Raw genomic sequence first — 19242 nt, 5'->3', positions numbered from 1 at the left:
ACGAATGGCCAGTTTTCAAGTCACTGGCGACCAGTTCACGGTGTAGTCCGCCTTTCGCCCGAAGTCAGCTGGGTTAGAGTCCGGCGTCTCGCGACCCTGAACAGGATAAGCGCTGTTGAAAATGGATGGATGGATGGATGGATGTTTAACATGTATGGAATTTTGTTCACTTAAGTGTTCAATCATACGAAATAAGAGGCTAAAAATTGATTCATTTATGCCTTTTTATTGAGGAAGAAAAAGTGTCTTTGCTGCAAGGCGACCGCAAAATAGTCCCACACCAATGACTTGTTTTTTCACCGACAAGATCGAAAAATCTTCATTGGCCGTCAGCCAGTGACAGTACTGCGCCACAAGGCACGTGACAAGGCTAAAAACAAACGAGCTTTTGGATTCATACGCGACGGCGACGTCATAAAGTCAAGCGTAAAGTCTAGTTTTTATAAAGAAAATTATTATTGCGTGCTATTTTCCTTATTAAAAACACACTACAGAAGGATTTTTTTAATGGAATTTCTATTCATTTCAATGTGGAATGACGATTTGACATCTATTTTGAGTTATGAGCGAATTAAACTATGATTACAAGGCAACACTGTACATGCACCTCATGCACATTTTGTAGTTTAATAATGCAAAATCTATTTTTATCCGATGATGAATCGTATGGTACGATCGGTAGAATATTCGATAGTTGCAGCCCCACACCGCACGTTGAGTCACGTGCACGTGCGAGGGTTGATTGACAAGTTGGTGGCCTATGCTACAAACATTCTTTGGATGACAAACTGAAACATTTGTTTTTCAACGCAGTTTCCACACCGATTGCAGCGGTCGTGGAGTTCTCGGATTCCGTCTTCGTAAGAAGCTTGAGTCTTGGCCCCCAAACGCTCATCTACGGCATCACAAGCTGAACACTTAAATACGGTAAATAGCGATGACACAGTGAAAACACAAATTGAAATTGAGTGGAGCAGATAATGTCTTCTGACTCATGGCATCATCACACTTACCGGTGTTTGATTATTATGATTTATTTTGTTATCGCATACTTGGCACATGCCGATTATCGCCAGCGCATAGGTGTCCGTGTGGGTATGTGCTAAGCTAAAGGCTCTAGCTAGCACGTGACCGCTGTTGACAGCCTGCCCTGCCTAACCCTAACCCTAACCCTAATCCTGGTGTTCTTGGGCTCAGTCTGAATTCCTCTTCCTCCAAACATCTGGAAATCGGTCTCATCTGACCACATCACCTCATGCCCATCATTCAGGAGTTGATTGGCAAACTCGGGACCGGCCTGTACACGTGCCTTCTTGAGCAGGGGAACCTACGGGCGCTGCGGGATTTTAATCCATCACGCCATAGTGTTTCCAAAGTTGTTCTGGATGACCTGAGCTCGCTAACGAGCTACTCCAGTCTAGTTGTGGGCTGATGATGGCGGATCCCCGCCAGGAGCCCCGCACCGAGGGAGATTGACAGTCATTTGATGTTTCTTCCGGCAGCGGTCGTCTCCTCCTCACCCAGCCTCTTGCCGACCATCTTGTAACCCGTTCTACAATCTTGTCCCTCATGTCCTTAGATAGTTCTTCGGTCTCGCCCACGACGGAGATGTCGGCGTCTGATCGAGTGATTGATTCTGTGGACAGTCTGTCTTTCATACAGCGAACCAGTTTAGCTTAGGAGTACTTTCTTCAAGTGAGAGGACTAGTCTGTGGAAGCCAGAATTCTTTGTTGGTCGGGGATCAAACGCTTAAGTGGAAATACATCATTTTTTGTTCGAAATGTGATTTTCCTTGAGACATTGTCTCTCGTTAAAATACACAATATGCCGTTAAAATGATACCGTTCGTGTGTTTGTCAGTGGCTGAACTTACGCAATCAGCGAGGGATCAAGTAATTATTTCCTCCACTGCACAAATATTCATCAAAGAAATCATGAAATACTCCACCCTTGTGTGGAGCGCAGCTCTGCAACGTGACTCACTTTTTGAATTGAACTACCGAAATAAATAAATGACACTTTTGCCACTAATTGACTGAGATGTACCTGGATTATAACACACAGGACGATTAGCTTTGATTTTACCTACGTACGTAGATCGATACACAGATCAATCGGTCGATAGCGTTTTCCAAAGAACTGGCTGCAACACAGTCGATATGTTTGTTTCAGTTTATTCCGATTGCGCTCGCGGCTCCCGCCAAACTGTACGACGACCGCACAATTGCATTCCTTAGCATCAGCGTGCTACACGGGGCGAGCAGCGTGTACAGCAATCCAAGTCAGAAGAGGGAAAACAAAAAAAACGGGCTCGTCAACGTTGATCACCACGTCACGATTGTGAGCGGATTGTCAAAAAAGGGGGATGCGATTTCTCCTTTCAAAAAGCGTCACTGCGAGTCCGAAGAAGAATCTTTGACGTCCGTGCTCTCGGTGGCCTCGCTGATTTCGCTCAGCTCTTTGCTCTCGCCGCCGCTGTCCCGCTCGTTTTCTCTGTCCGGGTCGCCGGAAGCGGACGGCGCCTCCTGACCCGGCACGCGGGGGCCAGGCTTTCTGAGCTGAGGGATGCCACGGTCACAATTACGGCCACGGTCACCATCGGGCGCCACTCGTTCGTTTTTTGCTTTTTTGTCCCGTTCGGCTGTTAGGTCAAGCAGAACGGAGGATCTGTATCCCTTTTATGCCGGAATAGTTTGACTGTGTCACTGGGGTTTTTAAGCTGCCGCTGCGGTTTCTCGGTATTCTAATCGATATTTATTGAGAATAGGCCGATCGATCGAACAGAACAAAGTTTCTAGAGGGGAGTGAGAAAAGAAGACCAAAGACAAAGCGCTAACAGGAAACAAGATGAGAACAGTAAATTCCTTACGCATCTAGAAGAATGAGTGTTGTATGGGGCGGTCGTGCTACACCCTGTGATGGAAGGACAGGACAAGGATAGGAGAAGCACGCGGGACAAAGGTCGTGAACCCGGCTGTGCAGCTCAAGTGTGGTGGGAGTGCCTATGTCAATGAGAAAGGTCTCTTGGACGAGAGGGTGAGAGACGGGATGCGCGAGTAATTGGCATATTCGGGAGTTATTTGTCGCAATAAGTGAGTGGGCCCACACCCAGCGAAAAAGTCCCAGGGGTGCGCGCGCGGGACCGGAGGAAATAATTACTTGATCCCCAACCGGCCACCCGGAGTCCTCCTCGCTCATTCCACCCATCCGCTCGCCGTCGCGCTTCATTCTTGGCGAGTTTTAAAGCCACCGTTTTTAAGGCTTTGCACGAGGACTGCAATTAACATTGACTTTCATAATCAACGAATCTGTCAATTATTCGATGACTCGGCTTAAAACAATCCTTTTATTTATTTATGTCTAGAAATCCATCCTTTTATTCAAAATCAGGCCATTATTTCAACTTGACAAAAAGATAAGTCTGCTTTCATGGAGAACGACAGAAATCGGAAAATGCCCCCCTTCTCAACCTTTTTTGCATAGTTTCCCCACTTTAATGTTTAAGATCATCAAACGTACATAGACAAAGATAACCCAAGTAAACAACTGCACTTTTTAAATGGTGATGTTATTTATTAAAGGAAAAAACTATTCAAAGTTACGTGAAAAAGTACTGGCCCCCTAAACCTAAGAACTGGTTGGGTCAGCCTCAGCAGTAACAACTGAAATCAAGCGAACTGGCACTGAGTCTTTCACATCTCTGTGGAGATATTTTGCCACAATTTTCCTTTCAGAATTGTTTGATTTGAGCAAAAATGGAGGGTTTTCGAGCACGAACGGCCTTTTGAAGTTCAATCGAGTCAACTCCGGACTTTGACTCGACCGCTCCGAGTCAAATTTTTTTTTTAATTTATTTTAAAAGCCATTCAGAAGTTGACTTGCTGGTATGTTTTGGATCGCTATCCTGCTGCAGAGAACCCAAGTGCGCTTCAGCTTGAGGTCACAAACTGATAGCTGAACACAGACATGCAAACACCAAGGGAATGAAAAAGGTGACAAAACAATAATAATAATCCCCCGAGCCCCCGCAGACAATTTTTTTATTTTAACATTGATTAAGCATAAAGAGTACAGTCAAATTTTAAAAAAAAATCTTCACGCAGGAAAACATTTATTTACAGCGCTCAAGTACATGTTGATGTACAAATTTAACATTAGAATTCAATTTGCGTCATTTCTTTGCTTTTTTGTTTTGGCCTCCAACTTGAGCCAGGCCCATCTCCGCCCGCACCCGATGCCTGCTTCAAGCTGTGCCACATCAATAGCATCCTCCTCTTTAAGCACTCTCATTCTGGAAAAGAATCGACTCAAATCATTGTCTGGTTCACTTCATTTTTCACTTTTACCAACTTCAAAGGTTCGTCCCAAATGCATCCTCCAGGAAAATATTAAGTACCATATATATATATATATATATTTTTTTTTTTTTTTTGGGGGGGGGGCCATTTCTGAATTTGAAGTGAGTTCATTCTGTGTTGTGACATAATCCCTAAAATCGCTCCGTCACTTAATACATTTAACATTAACATCCGTAAACTAATTAGATAATTGTAGGCGCGTTTCCTAATTAATACAAAATGTACGAGCGGATCAGCTCGTCGCCGATGTTACGCGTGCTTCGCGGTTCCGCTGGGACCGCAACCCGCAGCGCCTCAACGTGAAAATACAAAAGACCAGCGCAACAAATACGACGCTGGCTGATCTGATGTGCAAAAATGTTGCTACAACGTAAGAGTAGCAAAAGAGGATGTCCGCTCCAGAGGTGGGGAGAGTCGCCAAATATTGTACCGAAGTAAGAGTACTGTTACTTGACAATAATGTGACTCAAGTCAAAGTAAAAAGTAGTCCTCCAAAAAATTACTTTAGAGTAAAAAGTTCCCAGTGAAATAATTGCTCAAGTACTGAGTAAATAATAACTTCAGATTTTTTTTTAACCACAGCATGAACATAAATTTTAAAAAAAATCTGCAAATTCTGATGTCGCAGTGCGTGCGTGTGTCAAAACATCGGCAATTTCCTGCACGGTGTTCTCTCAAGTTATAAGTGAGCTGAAATATCCACGTTTGGGCAGACAGTGCCAGACAAATACTACAATACACGAAAGCTGTTGTTTTTGTTCGTCTAATTGTAAACACGAGTAGCGCGCCGTCGCCTTCATGGTAACGAAGACCTTCCCAACACGGCCGCCACGTAGGCACGACAATCGGCTAGGCTGGCTTATCTAGTGTTAATACCTATACCAGGGAAGCCCAATAGAAGACGTGTGAGGTCATGTGACTTTCGTGTCGTTTGATTGGTGAACTAGCCTTAAACGTCACTAGCGCCGAAACAGCGCCCGATGCGGAAGTCGAAGTCGTACTCTCGCGCAATAGTTGCATTATATAGTTGCAATATATAATAAGCAATAATTGATCAATAAAAGTAGCGAGCGACATTTAGATAATGTTAACGGAGTAAAAGTACCGTTACTTCTTAACAGCAGAAGCGGCGAAGTGTTTTTTCTGGTCTCGGCAACTCCTGTGACAGGCGGAACCTCAGGCCAATGTGCTCCCGCATTAGTCCGCCGCCAAGTAATCTTCACAATTACATGTGTGTGGATGGTGGATGTGTGGAATAGGGTTTGTTCAAGGAGAACGAAACAGCCTATGGCGTCAGTGGCAGTTGGGTGTGATCAGTGAAAATTGACCAAAAATTGTGATTTACCAAGGAGGTTAATTTTTTCACACAGGGCCAGGTAACTGAATCGTTTATTTCCCCTAAATAAATGAAATCGCCATTTGTTAGATGATCTTAAACATGAAAGTGGGGAAACTATGCAAAAATATAAGAATTTGAGAAGGGGCCCAATACTTTTTCACGGCACTGTATATAATCAGCATATTATCTCATTATTTGTAGTGCAGATTTTCGCTTCTCACAGGCATGTCCAAAATGTATCCCCTTCGATAGATGGGTTCATTGCACAGGGGGAAAATACAAAATGACAGACGTCATACGGTTTACTCTACACTTGGGGGGAAAAAACTAAACAACAATCAAGACTGCCTTCAACTGCTTTTGAAAAATATCTCTTGGCTCCGATGGAAGTGCGTCCCACAATTTGGCCTTTCACATTTCATTTCAATTCTTGTGATTTTATATATATATATTTTTTTTTTTAATGAAATGATTGTGCTGGTATGGTACCTCATCTGCCATGTGGGCCAAGTCCCTCTTCATGGCATAGGCATCCTCCCCATCTGCATAATACTTGGGTTCCACTTCACTGATCCTGCACAGAAACAAGAAATACTGCTGGGCCCGGTTGTTCAAAACTCGGTTATTTTAACCACTGTTTAACCCCAAACCACCGGTTAAATTCTTAACCAGTCACGAGCTAACCGACCATTAAATATGCATTGTTCAAAACATGGTGAGCTACGTCGTTAGTTCACGCCACCGTCAAAGTTAAAAGTGTGGTCGACGTCGCTGGTCAGCGTCAATATATCCCACAAGAGCTCATTTTGTCGACTTACGGTTTCGTGAAAAAACTGTCGTGAGCAGACCCGGGCCATTTCGCATAAATGTTGGTTAACTTTCCTGAAAGATGAAACAACCATAAACTTATTTTTGTTTTCTACACTGTAGCATAGTCTAAAGGAAGAATTATGGCGTGTCTATCGTTATAATAGGTATCATATTGAAATGAAATTCACTGAATTTATCGGTAATAATGTTCCAAACATGTACAGCTCTGTTTTGTACTTAAGATTGAATACAAAGAAGGGGCATCGCCTACAATTTCAGTGGGTACGGAAAGTTTTCAGGCCCCCTTCAATTTTTCCACTCTATATTGCTGCCATTTGTTAAAATCATTTTAGTTCATTTTTTTACGGGCAATTTAGAGTCTTCAATTAACCTACCACGCATGTTTTTGGGATGCGGGAGGAAACCGGAGGAAAGCCACGCAGGCACGGGGAGAACATGCAAACACCACACAGGCGAGGCTGGATTTGAACCGGGGTCCTCAGAACTGTGAGGCAGATGTGCTAACCAGCCATTCACAAGAGTCCAGTTGGCAAAACTGCCATTTTTCAGATGGCTGAAAATCGCCACAGAAAGACCGAAGAGTGCATCGCGCTTCGAGGAACTTACTGGAACTTGAGCGTGTTGGAGTACAGATGCAGGGCTGCCCGGTTGCTGCGGTGAGGACAACGCAACCGTTAGAAAACACGCTGAACACAGTTAACGGAAGGGCTCCGACAAGCACGTGCACACACATTTTGGGGGAAGGTGCTTCGACCAAAAAAAAAGGGGAACCATAAAAAGTCCACACACAGGTGCCTGCCTGCCACCACTTCAAGTGCTTCTGATTAAGACCAAATAAGTGAAGGTGGGAGCAGAGGCCTCACATAAATGCCCCTCAAATATCAAAACACTGAGTGGAATTGAGGACAAACAGGGACATTTTAATTTGTATTTGAGCACCGCCTATTGGCTATGTGTGCACGTACCTGGGCTCCGATGAAGGTCATGCGCTACGGTACCTTTTGCGCACGTGAAGCGAGACGTATTTGGCGTTGAAGTTCTCAATCATGGCGCGGCTGGCCTGGTCCATCAGCTTCTGAGCCAGACCCAGACGTCGATGGGAGCGCTTCACCGCCTGCGACACATCCCCAGCCGCTGCTCGTTACTTGACAAGTACGGCGGGGCTGCCGTGTCGAGTGTGCACATGTTTTGGGTGACTTACGAGTTTAAGTGAATCAGAAAGCTGCAGCAATATTAATCGTTTGTCACAGAGGATAAAGAATATATGCCTGCGAGTGTTGTGATATCGTCTGTCTACATGTATTGTTGTACGTTTTGTGTTCAAATATCCAAAGCTTAAGACGTTATACCACCGCCACAGATGCAATACGTTAGCCTGTCTATGCCATTTTGCATTGTATATTAGCATTAGGCTAGCGTACGTTCAAAGTGAGGTTTGTTGAAAGGCACAACGTATTGTTTAATGTTTACGTTGAGGCTAAACCTCAGCTGGGAGAGGCAATTACAAGCTTGAAGTCTTTTTGCACAAGATTTCACGACGTGCCAAACTGCTGCCACCATCATGCGCTCGTATCTCAAATGGTTGCTTGCATGTCAAAACAAGGAAAAATCTGCTGAGCTACGGCTCGTATCTCGAAAACCTCAAGTCGAACCTGCTGGTGACACCAAATTGAGAAGAGAAAAAAGTACCGTAATTTTTTGTGTATAATGCGCATTTCCCCCCCAAAAATTGTCAAAAGTCAATAGTGCGCATTATACATAGGCAGAGGTGGGTAGTAACGCGCTACATTTACTCCGTTACATTTACTCAAGTAACATTTTACATAAACTGTACTTGTCAGAGTACTTTAAATGCACTACTTTTTACTTTTAGTTATTCATGTGAAGCAGGATCGATACTTTTACAATGATCGACATGCCGTTCGCAACTTTTATTTATTCATTCATTCTATTTTTAGACTCCATCTACGACTTCCGCAGAAGTTTAGAGTGTCTCTGTTAATTACAAGTACTGTCGAACGTGTGGCTTGTTTATTACGAAGTTGACAAGGACAGTGTAACGCAACCATAGCGGTACGTAGTGTGCTTCACTGTGTGAACCGTGGCCAATCTGATGATCTGTAAGTGGCAATACTTGGAGTCAAGTCGGTGCAAAACGTGGCCGGAGAGGAATAAGAGTAAAATGGATCATCTACCTAAACAGACAAGGGTTTTGGTGAAGTCAGATGAAGGAAATATATTGTTTTCTCGAGGTTTTCTCATTTTACTTTGAACAAATTGAACACTTCCAAAACTTGTAGTCGTACAAAAGTCAGCTGGTCTAAACTCATAAATGCGCAGCCATGAACCAAATATATTAACATGTCACAAAATGTGCACGTTAGCTGCTAAAGTGAAGATGCACAAAGGCTGTTAGAGATTTTAAATGAATGCCTTATCTTTTATGCACCATGTGCATTTAAGAAATAAAAACTCTTGATTATATAAAAAAAGGAAACCAATTCCTACGTCAATAAGTGAATGCTACATACTTGCTCGTCACCAAGCAAAAATATAGTTTATCCAAATACTCGATTGTTCGAAAAAAGTTTTAGTAGGATACGCGAATGAATTCTAAAATATTCATTAGCTGCAACCTTACATTCAACTCCTCCTTTATATCGTCATATTTTTATGGTTTCGTAAAATCCTTGTTTTGAATCCCCGTGCGATTAAGCTCCAAAACCATCCATTTTCAACACCGCTTATCCTGGTTAGGGTCGCCCGGCGCTGTCGCCTATCCCAGCTGACTTCGGGCGAAAGGCGGACAATACCCTGAATTGGTCGCCAGTCAGTCGCAGGGCACAGCTGCAAAACATTGCTCCTCAAAATTAGAAAGTTGCTTCTCGAATGAAGAAATGATTAGCTAAACTGCTCTTCAAAGAAAAAAAACGAATATTTCGAGCCTTTGAATATGTTCTTATTCATATATAGGTTTCATACATTCAAATCCTCCACGTGACACAAAAATGTTGGTGTTTTTGGGGGGCTGTAACCAATTAACTGTGTTTGATTCATCTCAATGGGGAAAGATGATTTGAGATACGAGTGATTTGAGTTACGCACATGGTCACTGGTTACGGAACGTATTCAACTTGTACCCTGTACGATTTTGCTGCACTCGCATTCCTATCAGACTTTAGCTCCAACCTTTGGAGGAGGGCTGATTCCGATCTCAAGTGTTTCATCTAATATTTAACGGAGACATCGGTATCGTGTCACTTGAAGCACACAGTGGAAATCCCAAAGATGCACCTCAGGGACATGATGTGATGTTGGAAGCAAAATTAAATAATGCAGCCGTGTACCCTATAGTCTTTAAAAAATAATAATAATAAAATAAATCTACGAGCTATGGCTGGTTAGCTACGATGCAGAGGCAAAAGGTTTGCTTCGCGTCTGTTCTCGACAGAGCATAAGTCACTCATCACTGTCATGGCGGCGAATAAGCTACATTCCTGACAAGTATCGTTATTACCAGAGGACGACGGCGACTAATTAACATGAGAAGGATGAAGAAGCCATGCTATTTGCTAAGCTATCGTGACATGTCGTCATGAAAGATGGAAATTAAGTGATTGGGTGATACTGTACACTTGTAACATTGGTCTGACTGGAACCGAGTAAGAGCATTAACCAGCTTTTAACACAAAAACAGCAGGCAAATGAATAAGTGTCTGGAGAGAAAATAATACACTGCTACACAGGACGCCGTCCACAACGGGAAACAAATTACTGCATCATCTCATACGTTACCTCAAAACAGAGGTTAAAAGTATACTGATATAACAAATATTTATAACTTTCATTAGTCCCACAATGGGAAAATTTGCAAAATTTCAGCAGCAATAGTGGATTCAAGAAATAAAAAATAAAAAAATAGTATGCAGGTGCATTGCACAAAATAGAACGCTAAAGTATTGTCCGTGGATAACAATCTACCAGCAATGCTATTTTTCTTTTATTTGAAAAAGAGTGCCTTGTTTAATTTTGAGAGCTGAATAATCGGATTTAACAGACTTGCTTTCTTTACTACGCTTGACAACATAATACGAATTCCAATCCCATTGGCAAATGAATACATAGACATTTGTGATGTTTTTGACGACGGCACGTCATGTCAAATACTTTGATTCAAGCTGCAACTGCGCCCGCTAATACAAAGTTGATTCAATAAATTCATTAAAATAACAAATATTGAAGCCGTAGTGTATTAACAATTAAGATTATTGAGAAATGCTTATGTTGTGCAATTGAACAGTATGCTGTTTTTAACCTGTTACATAACATACTGCAACAACTGTCCCACAGTAATGTTCTAGGCATAATTTTTAAATTATGTAAATTCTGAAATTGTTCTGGAAGTGAATTTCTAGGTTGGCACCTCTGCAGTCATAATAGCCATAAATGCAATTTGACAAATAATTGGCATAGTAAGCTCCCCCGGCGCTTTGGTTTTCGGCTTTCGGCCCCGGGGCCCCCATTTTCGGTATTCTGTTCCGGCCAAGAATTTTCATTTCGGGGCATCACTACGAAATCCAACTGACTTCAACACATCACGTTTTTGCTCAGACATACCAGGGATGTGATATGTCCATGGGGAACATCATCTGGGTCCTCCTCCCTAAAACAACAACAAGAACAACAATACGATCCTATTAGCACTCAGCTTTGTGGCAATGTATGTTTAAGACATTTACAGCCAAGGCTCCTTACATCTTTGCCAGCACGTAACCCACAATTTTGCCATTTTCATCTTCTGCGATGTACGAGAGCTGAACCACGAGGAACAAAAGTGTGAACTATACAAAAAGGAAAAGCACAAAAAGACACAGCAACGTGGACTACCTGGGGCCAGGACAATCCATGGTAGAAATAGTATTTCATTTGGTAGTTTTCTGGCAGACACAGAAGGTTACAGTGCTGCATATTCATAAGGTCGTCTGGCTGAAATGAAAGAAGAGTGAAACAATTTCATTCAAGGTTTGTTTTCGAACATGCAGCACATAAACTAATTATAGCATAGACTTTATCCCATACCAAAACGCTGTGTATTAATAGTCCATAATTACTCATTAGGTTTGCTTTCAATTATTTTTCAGAGTCTGTCCTTTTTCTTACTTTAGTTAAGGAGTTGAATCATTACTTCTTTTTTTACCGGTCTATAGCAAGTACAGAGTGCAAGTACTTTTGCAGTCTCTGTCGAATACATTCAAAATGCATACATCATATATAAATACATAAAAACCCTCCGTCTCGTACAGAACATTCATACTATAATGGGTGCACAAAACTCAAGAGAAGTACAATACATACAGGAACACTCACAATGCTAACGTCGTTAGCAACAGCACGTTTCCTCGGCTAACAACATTCTGCGTCGATGGCATGAGAGCAAAGTGCTTACTTACTCTGGCGTTGCGTATATTCATCTTGGTCACTTTTCGGAGGAACGTTAGCGAGATGACAGTACGCAAACTATCCGTTCTAATGATTACAGCACGACTTGAAAGAGCCGGTCGAGCTAACTAGCCGATTCGATGTGCTAGCTAGCAAAGCCACCCCCTCCCAAAAAAGGAAAAAAAAGGGGGAGAGGAGAAAGACTTCTTCTTCTTCTTCTTCTTCGAAGTTTATTGGCGAATTTATCAGTGCATTATCGCCACCAATTGGACAGGAGCTCAGACAGTAAATATATATATATATATATATATATATATATATATATATACACACACATATATACACACACACACACACACACAGTGGGTACGGAAAGTATTCAGACCCCCTTAAATTTTTCACTTTTTTGATATTGCAGCCATTTACTAAAATAATTGAAGTTAATTTTTCCACATTAATGTACACACGGCACCCCATATTGACAGAAAAAAACGGAATTGTTGACATTTTTGCAGATTTATTAAAAAAGAAAAACTGAAATATCACACAGCCGTAAGTATTCAGACCCTTTGTTCAGTATTTAGTCGAAGCCCCCTTTTGAGCTAATACAGCCATGAGTCTTTTTGGGAATGATGCAACACGTTTTTCACACCTGGATTTGGGGATCCTCTGACATTCCTCCTTGCAGATCCTCTCCAGTTCTGTCAGGTTGGATGGTGAACGTCGGTGGGCAGCCTTTTCCAGGTCTTTCCAGAGATGCTCAATTGGGTTTAAGTCAGGGCTCTGGCTGGGCCATTCAAACACAGTCACGTAGTTGCTCTGAAGCCACTTGATTTGGAGCAGACAGTAGCTACACAACACGACTGTTTGGATTCCCAGTTGTGACGTTTGTTCCTTTGAGTCTCCAGGTCTGTGCTGCAGTTGAATTTGTGAAGCTCTCCGACCCCCTCCCTCGTATGCCCGAGTATGTATCTATCTACAGCAGGGCGCTTTACGCTGCGCTGGGCGGCGCCAGCGTCCCATCAGCAGGCCGAGCTCATCCTCAGGACGCTGGGAGTGTGGGACGCCTGCGAGAAGTTCAGTCGGCGGGCTGCTACGTGGGCACTCGGAACCACGGGAGTTGTTTTTGCCTCACAGCTCCATTTCCTGCTTCCAGGAAATATTTAATTTGATGATTTGGAATACATTGAAGTTATTTTGTCCTCGTGTTTAGGTTTCCAGAGGCGTCTGAGGAACGCCTGAAGGTTCATCGGAGCGCCGTCAGTAGCCTTGGCCTGGCGTGATACACGAAAGGTGCCAATACACCACCCATCATGTGTTTCTTTTCTTCCTTCCGAAATGTGACATTCTTTTTGTTCTCGGAGCCTCCAGGATTGTCTTTCCAGCATGTTTTACTTTGCTCACCAGTTTCATGATGACCCCACAGCAGTAATTTTGGCCAACACCAACTGTGGAGGTTTGAACACAAACTTTTGAAACAGTTTAAACCTTGAACAACTTGAATGCGATTTGGATGACTGAATCACATTCTGGCAAATCTGCCATTAGAGTTGGGTCGTTGCACAATGTGCAACGGCTAAATATCTCTAATTCCTGCTCATTTTCAGGAGAGAACTGTAACCGTGGGGCGGCACTGGGGGCGGGAGTATCGTACACCAAGTCCACCATTCCGTGGGACTGGAAGGACCAGTTGAGGGATGCTCAGGACTATATTCCAGACATACTCAAGTGTCTGCAGTACTGACACCAATCCCAAGAAAACACTACATAGGGTTGGGCATCGCTTGAATTTGAGCGATTCCGGTCCCGATTCCAGTTCCCTTTTTCGATTCCGGTTCCAAACGATTCTCGATTCCGATTCTTTTAGGGGGCTGGGTCAAAAAAGTTTGCATGGTTTAAATAAAGGCTGTCCAAATTATGCACATCCATTTTCTTTGCAGCCTGCGCGCAGCATAGACTAAAATGAACATTTGACTTGGGTTCTTTATAACCAGTATCAAGATCAAACCTATGAACTGAAAGGCAATGTGTGTGGAACTAACCCAATTGACTTTATATTTCTTAAAATTCAGCTAAAAGTGAAATATAGAATTGTTAAAATCATTACTTGGGACTGGTTTATAACCTCAAACGGTTTATATGTGCAGGTTTTAACTTGACTTTCTGTTTTAAGCTTGTAGCCTTTTATTTTGACGGGTATGCTCAGCATTTTGGCACGAAAAGTAACTTCACACGTCACCGGTGATTTTAATGTTCTTTTTTTAAATGGATGGAACCAAAAGCTATGAAACGTTGATTCCTTTCCTTACCCAACGATGAGGCACAAGGTTAGTGTTTGTGATACTGTGAGACAACATTTATGTGAATTTTCTACCAATTCACTGATGTAAAGTTGCTACGGTGAAGTTTTAGCTCAATGTGAAGTTTTTTTTCTGTCATCGGCTCTTACGTTGGATTGAAGACTAAAATAAACGCGAAAAACCATCAGTGCAACCAACTGTTTACCTCGTTAGCTGTCTCAGTGTTGGCATTGACGTATTTTATTGTTTCACTCACCCAATTGACTGAGAGTTGACTTGAGTGAAGCTCCGTGCGGTGGAGGCTGAGGCTCGGAGCGCGTCAACTATCGGAGCGCGTCAACCTATCATCTTATTCCAAAGTGTTGCACTGAGGCGACTGGTCATTCATTTGAACAAAGTTAAGACACACTTTTGTTTGCCACCGCCGCCATTGGGCACAAGCACGTCTTCTTTCGCGTTTTTCTGTGGTGTTTTTCTCCGCTTCTTCCTTGGTTTTCCCCACTTCTTCTTCGGGGCCAGCGGACTAGGCATCGAAACTGGGAACCGAAATGTTTTAATTTGAACACTTCCGGGAGAACCGGAACGCCGATCAGTTCTCGATGCCCAACCCTAACACTACAGCTGTTTGAGCATTCGTTTTTGTCTTCTAGTTTACAAACGCAAGGATCTGATTAGACTCTTTTATTGATATCATTTGTAGCAACTGCAAACATATATTCTGTTATTGTATTCATGAGGGAATAAAAAATGTGTTGCACCTACAATCGTATGGACTGAATAGTTGATGCAGTGAACTAAACAAATTGGTGGAAATCCTGTTGGCTCCAAAGTTCAGAGACAAAATCAACAAAGCCGAGCCGTATTTGGGCAGTTTACAAATGAAAGTGTTTACGTGTTTCAAGTCCAGGTTTGAACTTTGTTCAGATCAGAATAAAAATGGCGACAGGCAGACACACTAAGCCGCTCTTCTTCCTCGGGCTTCTCATGGGTTGTATCCCAGCATGCATTGGGCTTCCTGAAGGTCAGTTCTCCACTTCAAGCTGTCCATCGATCCTTTATCTTTCTCCTTTTCTTCCACTGGAGACATGGCTGAATCTTAGGTCACTGAGCGAATAGGTCGTGTTGGATGTAACATTGCTGAGCGTTAGCTACACTGTGAGTGGCAGTTGATCAGTTCAAGTTCTACCCCGCCGCTCACTCTTGGTCAGCTCAGATCCAGCTTCCTTGTGACCTTCCTCGTGAAACGGTCCACATTTCTGTAAATACAAAGGATGCCCAGTAGAGGTGGAGGGCGCCAGTCACAAGACTCAAATCAGAAATAACTTGACTTTGACTTGGTATTCCAGAAACTCGGCTCAGACTTGAAGCACAACTTGATACCGCTCGATAACCTGGTTACATTTCAAATGCATTTTTAAGCACATTTGTTTTATTTTCGATAGAAAAGTTGTTTTTGGTTTGTTACCAGTGTGTATATTGTGGGACTGCAGAGGCCACCTCATGAAGTATGTTCCTAAATTCCGAAAAACGGCCGCTATTTTCTTCCCATTTCTTTGTACCCAGAAATAGGGTGCGTGAATTTAGCGCAAGTCCACCAAAATTGCATGTTCTCATTGTTTTGCGCAAGGTAATACTTGTTATTTTCAAACTGCATTCTTGGGAAATCCCTTTACCACCTCGTTTTACAATTTTGCAATTCAGTTGAGATTTTCTGCGGTTCTGACAAAGATGAAAATGTTCCTCGATTTTGGCGTCGAAAATCACACGTTAATAAGATTTGCTAACGACAGAAAACTATCTTGGTCATTCAATATTATTATTCTTGTTTTCTGTGAAGTTTGAAGTAATTCTGACGATCATGTCGTGATCTAAGTTTGATCATCAAAATGAGATGCTCGGATGGTTTGAGCGGACACCGCCCTGTTGTTTAAACGTCACATTTTGGTCTCAACTAATAAGAAACATCTGGGCATTGCCCTCCCAAAGAGTCAAGCTTTCGCTGTCACATTTCCTCTGATTTCTAGGCAACATTTTCAACAAGTGGCATAAAATCCTTGATCCTTATCTGATTTTTACAAACTAGGGCTCGTTTTATTCCTGTAAGACTCCTCGATCTAATGATATTGTCTATTTTGATATAAAGATATTTCGAAAATGTTAGTAGCATACCTACATGTATCATGACGGGCGCGCCGAAGATTAAATTATATTCGGTTTCAAGGATAAGGATTTTTTGATCAAACTGGAAAAAAGAATGGCAACATTCAAGGTTTGCTCACTCCATCTGTCACTATGACCACAAAGACAGGTGCGCTACGTTGACGTCACAGCGTAGCTCACCAATAGCTGGTCGAACATAAACCAAGCTTCATGTCGGCTATGCTTTTAATTGAGAAGACAAAGAAGGAACAGACGGAGCAGGAACTTGTACGGGACCATTCAAAAATGTGCATTGTGAATGTGTTAGCACAGTTAACAAATGCAAAGTTCGTTACAGACAGTGCAAGGTGGCTGATATACTGTATATGTCGTATCGGAGCTAGATATTCAAGACATGACTTGGTTCTACGAGCTTGAAATTAAGTGAGGACTCCAATTGACTCGCTTGACTTTTGCCACAGCAGCTTGGGTAAGACTAGAGAGTTGCTTATGACTTGCACATGCACATTTTGTTTATTTTTAATGCCCGGTACAACGAAAGGTACATTTCTTGGACAAATGTAACGACGACAACAAAAATAGATCAGAATAGTTTAGTTTCAGAGCTGATACAGTATCTCACAATGTTGCATAGTTTTCTTGATAGTTGCCAAAATCACTGGGAATACAGTTAAGCTTAATCATGTCAAATATAGGACATAAAGAATTATGGAGTCAGCTATATTTTGTGTTCATTGTATTCTTCAGGTAATCAGAATCATCTTTATTTGCCAAGTATGTCCAAAAAACACACAAGGAATTTGTGTCCGGTAGTTGGAGCCGCTCGAGTACGACAACAGACGGTCAATTGACAGAGAACGCTTTGGAGACAGAAACACATTGACAAAAACAGTCACTGAGCAATAAAGGGTTGCTAGTTATCTGGTGGTAATGCCGGTACAAATTATGTATCTTTAGAGGTATTAGGCATAACAAAGTGGTCTAATAAGTGTTTCCGTGACGATGTGACTTACTCCCACACTTGAAGGAAACATCAGAGGGACGAGGTTCCTCAATGCAATGAGGAAAAAGTGTTTCTGGCCTGCTGCCACCACCGAGCATGTTCACATGTTGTTGAAACAGGCATGTTTTTGGGGAGACCTGACGCAAGCGTTTTCCTTCATCGAACCCGTCGAGCCAACTTCTTCTGGGAGGAGCTGAAACAAGGCAACCTGGAGCGGGAATGTCTGGAGGAGAAATGCTGCTATGAGGAGGCCAAGGAGATCTTCGCTCTGCCGCAGCAGCTGGTCTGTGGACTCGAACTACAGTCGACAGGAGGTTTTGGCCAATTAGCGATGTTTCCACTAATGTGCCGCACTTGCTTTGCAGGAGGTCTTCTGGAGAATGTACACAGGTAGGTCTGTATAAACGTAGCAAAGCTACTTTTGCCTCCTAAAGTGTGTGTTTGTAGCCGAGGATCACTGCCACTCGTCTCCCTGTAAGAACGGCGGCACTTGCACTCGCAAGGTCAACACTTTTGTCTGTCAGTGTCCATCTGGATTCCACGGATCCACCTGTGACAAAGGCAAGGCCCGCTGGCACCGGCATGCTTGCTGACTGACTGACATGCATTGGTGATATACTGTATGATGTGTGTGTTTTTCTTTGTAGTCCGCTTGACCACAAATGGATGTCGCTACAGGAATGGAGGTTGTGAACATTTCTGCAAAGAGCTTCCAGACCGGACATACACTTGTTTCTGTGCTGCAGGATATCGTTTGGATCAGGACAACAGTACCTGTAGTCCACAAGGTCAGAGCTTCTTTTTAAACTCCCTCTGAGGTCATTGCAGATTGGTGCTATAAATTTGACGGCGCCATGTGCTCTGTCCTAAGACCCTGTTCCCTGCGGACGACCAATGGTCCAGTTCGGCCCGAGAATTGTCAACGGAGAGATCTGTCCCAAAGGACATTGTCCCTGGCAGGTGAGGTCATTCCTTCAGGTTGCGATGACCTCACGGTGAGGTACTGTCCAAACAAATGAAAGAATGAAGATAAAAGCGATTAACTACCTCCTGTCAAGGCTCTCCTAACTGAGAACCATCAGCATATCTGCGGCGCCATCATCCTGTCCGATCAATGGATTCTGACTGCAGCTCATTGCCTGTTGAAGAAACCAAGCAACATCTTCCATGTCGTCGCGGGTAAGGCGATCACCGAAAGAGCGAGGCTCGGAGCCACTCGCTCATAAAGTTTTCTCTGCTTTGCCCCTTTTGGCTATTGTGAAGGCGAACATGACCTCGAAGAAGATGAGAAGACGGAGCAGAAGCGCCGCGTGTCTAAAGTCCTGATCCACCATGGTTACAACAAGTCCAGCTACGACAGCGACCTGGCCATGCTGAAGCTTCACCGTCCCATCAAACTGGGACTCTACGTCGTCCCCATTTGTCTTCCGGCTAAGAACAGCTCGTTTGGCCGCACGCTGGCGGCCATCCGACACAACTTCGTGTCGGGGTGGGGTCGGCTGTCACTGCGCGGGTCCACTGCCAGATTGCTCCAGCGCCTGGCGCTACCACGGGTCCCGCTGCAGGAGTGTCGCCTGCATACCAAACTCAACATCACCCGAAACATGCTCTGTGCCGGGCTACAAAAGGGCGGCCAGGACGCATGCAAGGGTGACAGCGGTGGACCTCTGGTGACGCGCTACAAGAAAACTTGGTTTCTGACTGGTGTGGTGAGCTGGGGGAACGGCTGCGCTGACAACAACATGTACGGCATTTACACCAAAGTCAGCAACTACCTGGACTGGATCCAGCATCAAATGTCCATATGGTGA

At 43.3% G+C, this 19242-nt stretch overlaps 2 protein-coding genes across 5 annotated transcripts; one reads left to right on the top strand and one right to left on the bottom strand.

Moving 5' to 3' along the window:
• On the bottom strand, positions 1 to 12164 carry naa10 (N-alpha-acetyltransferase 10, NatA catalytic subuni). 4 transcript variants are annotated; one of them, XM_061694900.1, is made up of 8 exons: positions 11980 to 12163; positions 11417 to 11515; positions 11285 to 11343; positions 11147 to 11192; positions 7528 to 7643; positions 7136 to 7180; positions 6188 to 6272; positions 1 to 96 (listed from the first exon to the last, which is right to left on the bottom strand). In XM_061694900.1, the coding sequence occupies exons 1-8, from the start codon at positions 11998 to 12000 to the stop codon at positions 16 to 18; spliced, it is 552 nt and encodes a 183-aa protein (XP_061550884.1). In that variant the 5' UTR covers positions 12001 to 12163; the 3' UTR covers positions 1 to 15. The 4 variants fall into 4 exon arrangements, with proteins under 4 accessions (XP_061550884.1, XP_061550893.1, XP_061550873.1 ...); XM_061694909.1 differs by lacking the exon at positions 1 to 96 and adding an exon at positions 326 to 1709; XM_061694889.1 differs by lacking the exon at positions 1 to 96 and adding an exon at positions 2160 to 2559 and having other exon boundaries at positions 11980 to 12164.
• A 770-nt stretch (positions 12165 to 12934) lies between these two features.
• LOC133414191 (coagulation factor VII-like) lies at positions 12935 to 19242 on the top strand. Its single transcript, XM_061699388.1, has 11 exons — positions 12935 to 13065; positions 13182 to 13231; positions 13576 to 13705; positions 15171 to 15289; positions 17551 to 17714; positions 17797 to 17821; positions 17879 to 17992; positions 18079 to 18219; positions 18303 to 18391; positions 18490 to 18610; positions 18695 to 19242. The coding sequence occupies exons 1-11, from the start codon at positions 12935 to 12937 to the stop codon at positions 19240 to 19242; spliced, it is 1632 nt and encodes a 543-aa protein (XP_061555372.1).

Source organism: Phycodurus eques, chromosome 1 (genome assembly GCF_024500275.1).
Source record: "Phycodurus eques isolate BA_2022a chromosome 1, UOR_Pequ_1.1, whole genome shotgun sequence".
In the NCBI taxonomy this organism is placed as follows: Eukaryota; Metazoa; Chordata; class Actinopteri; order Syngnathiformes; family Syngnathidae; genus Phycodurus; species Phycodurus eques.
Note: the sequence above shows the minus strand (reverse complement) of the source record. Positions and strands in the feature narration are given on the sequence as shown.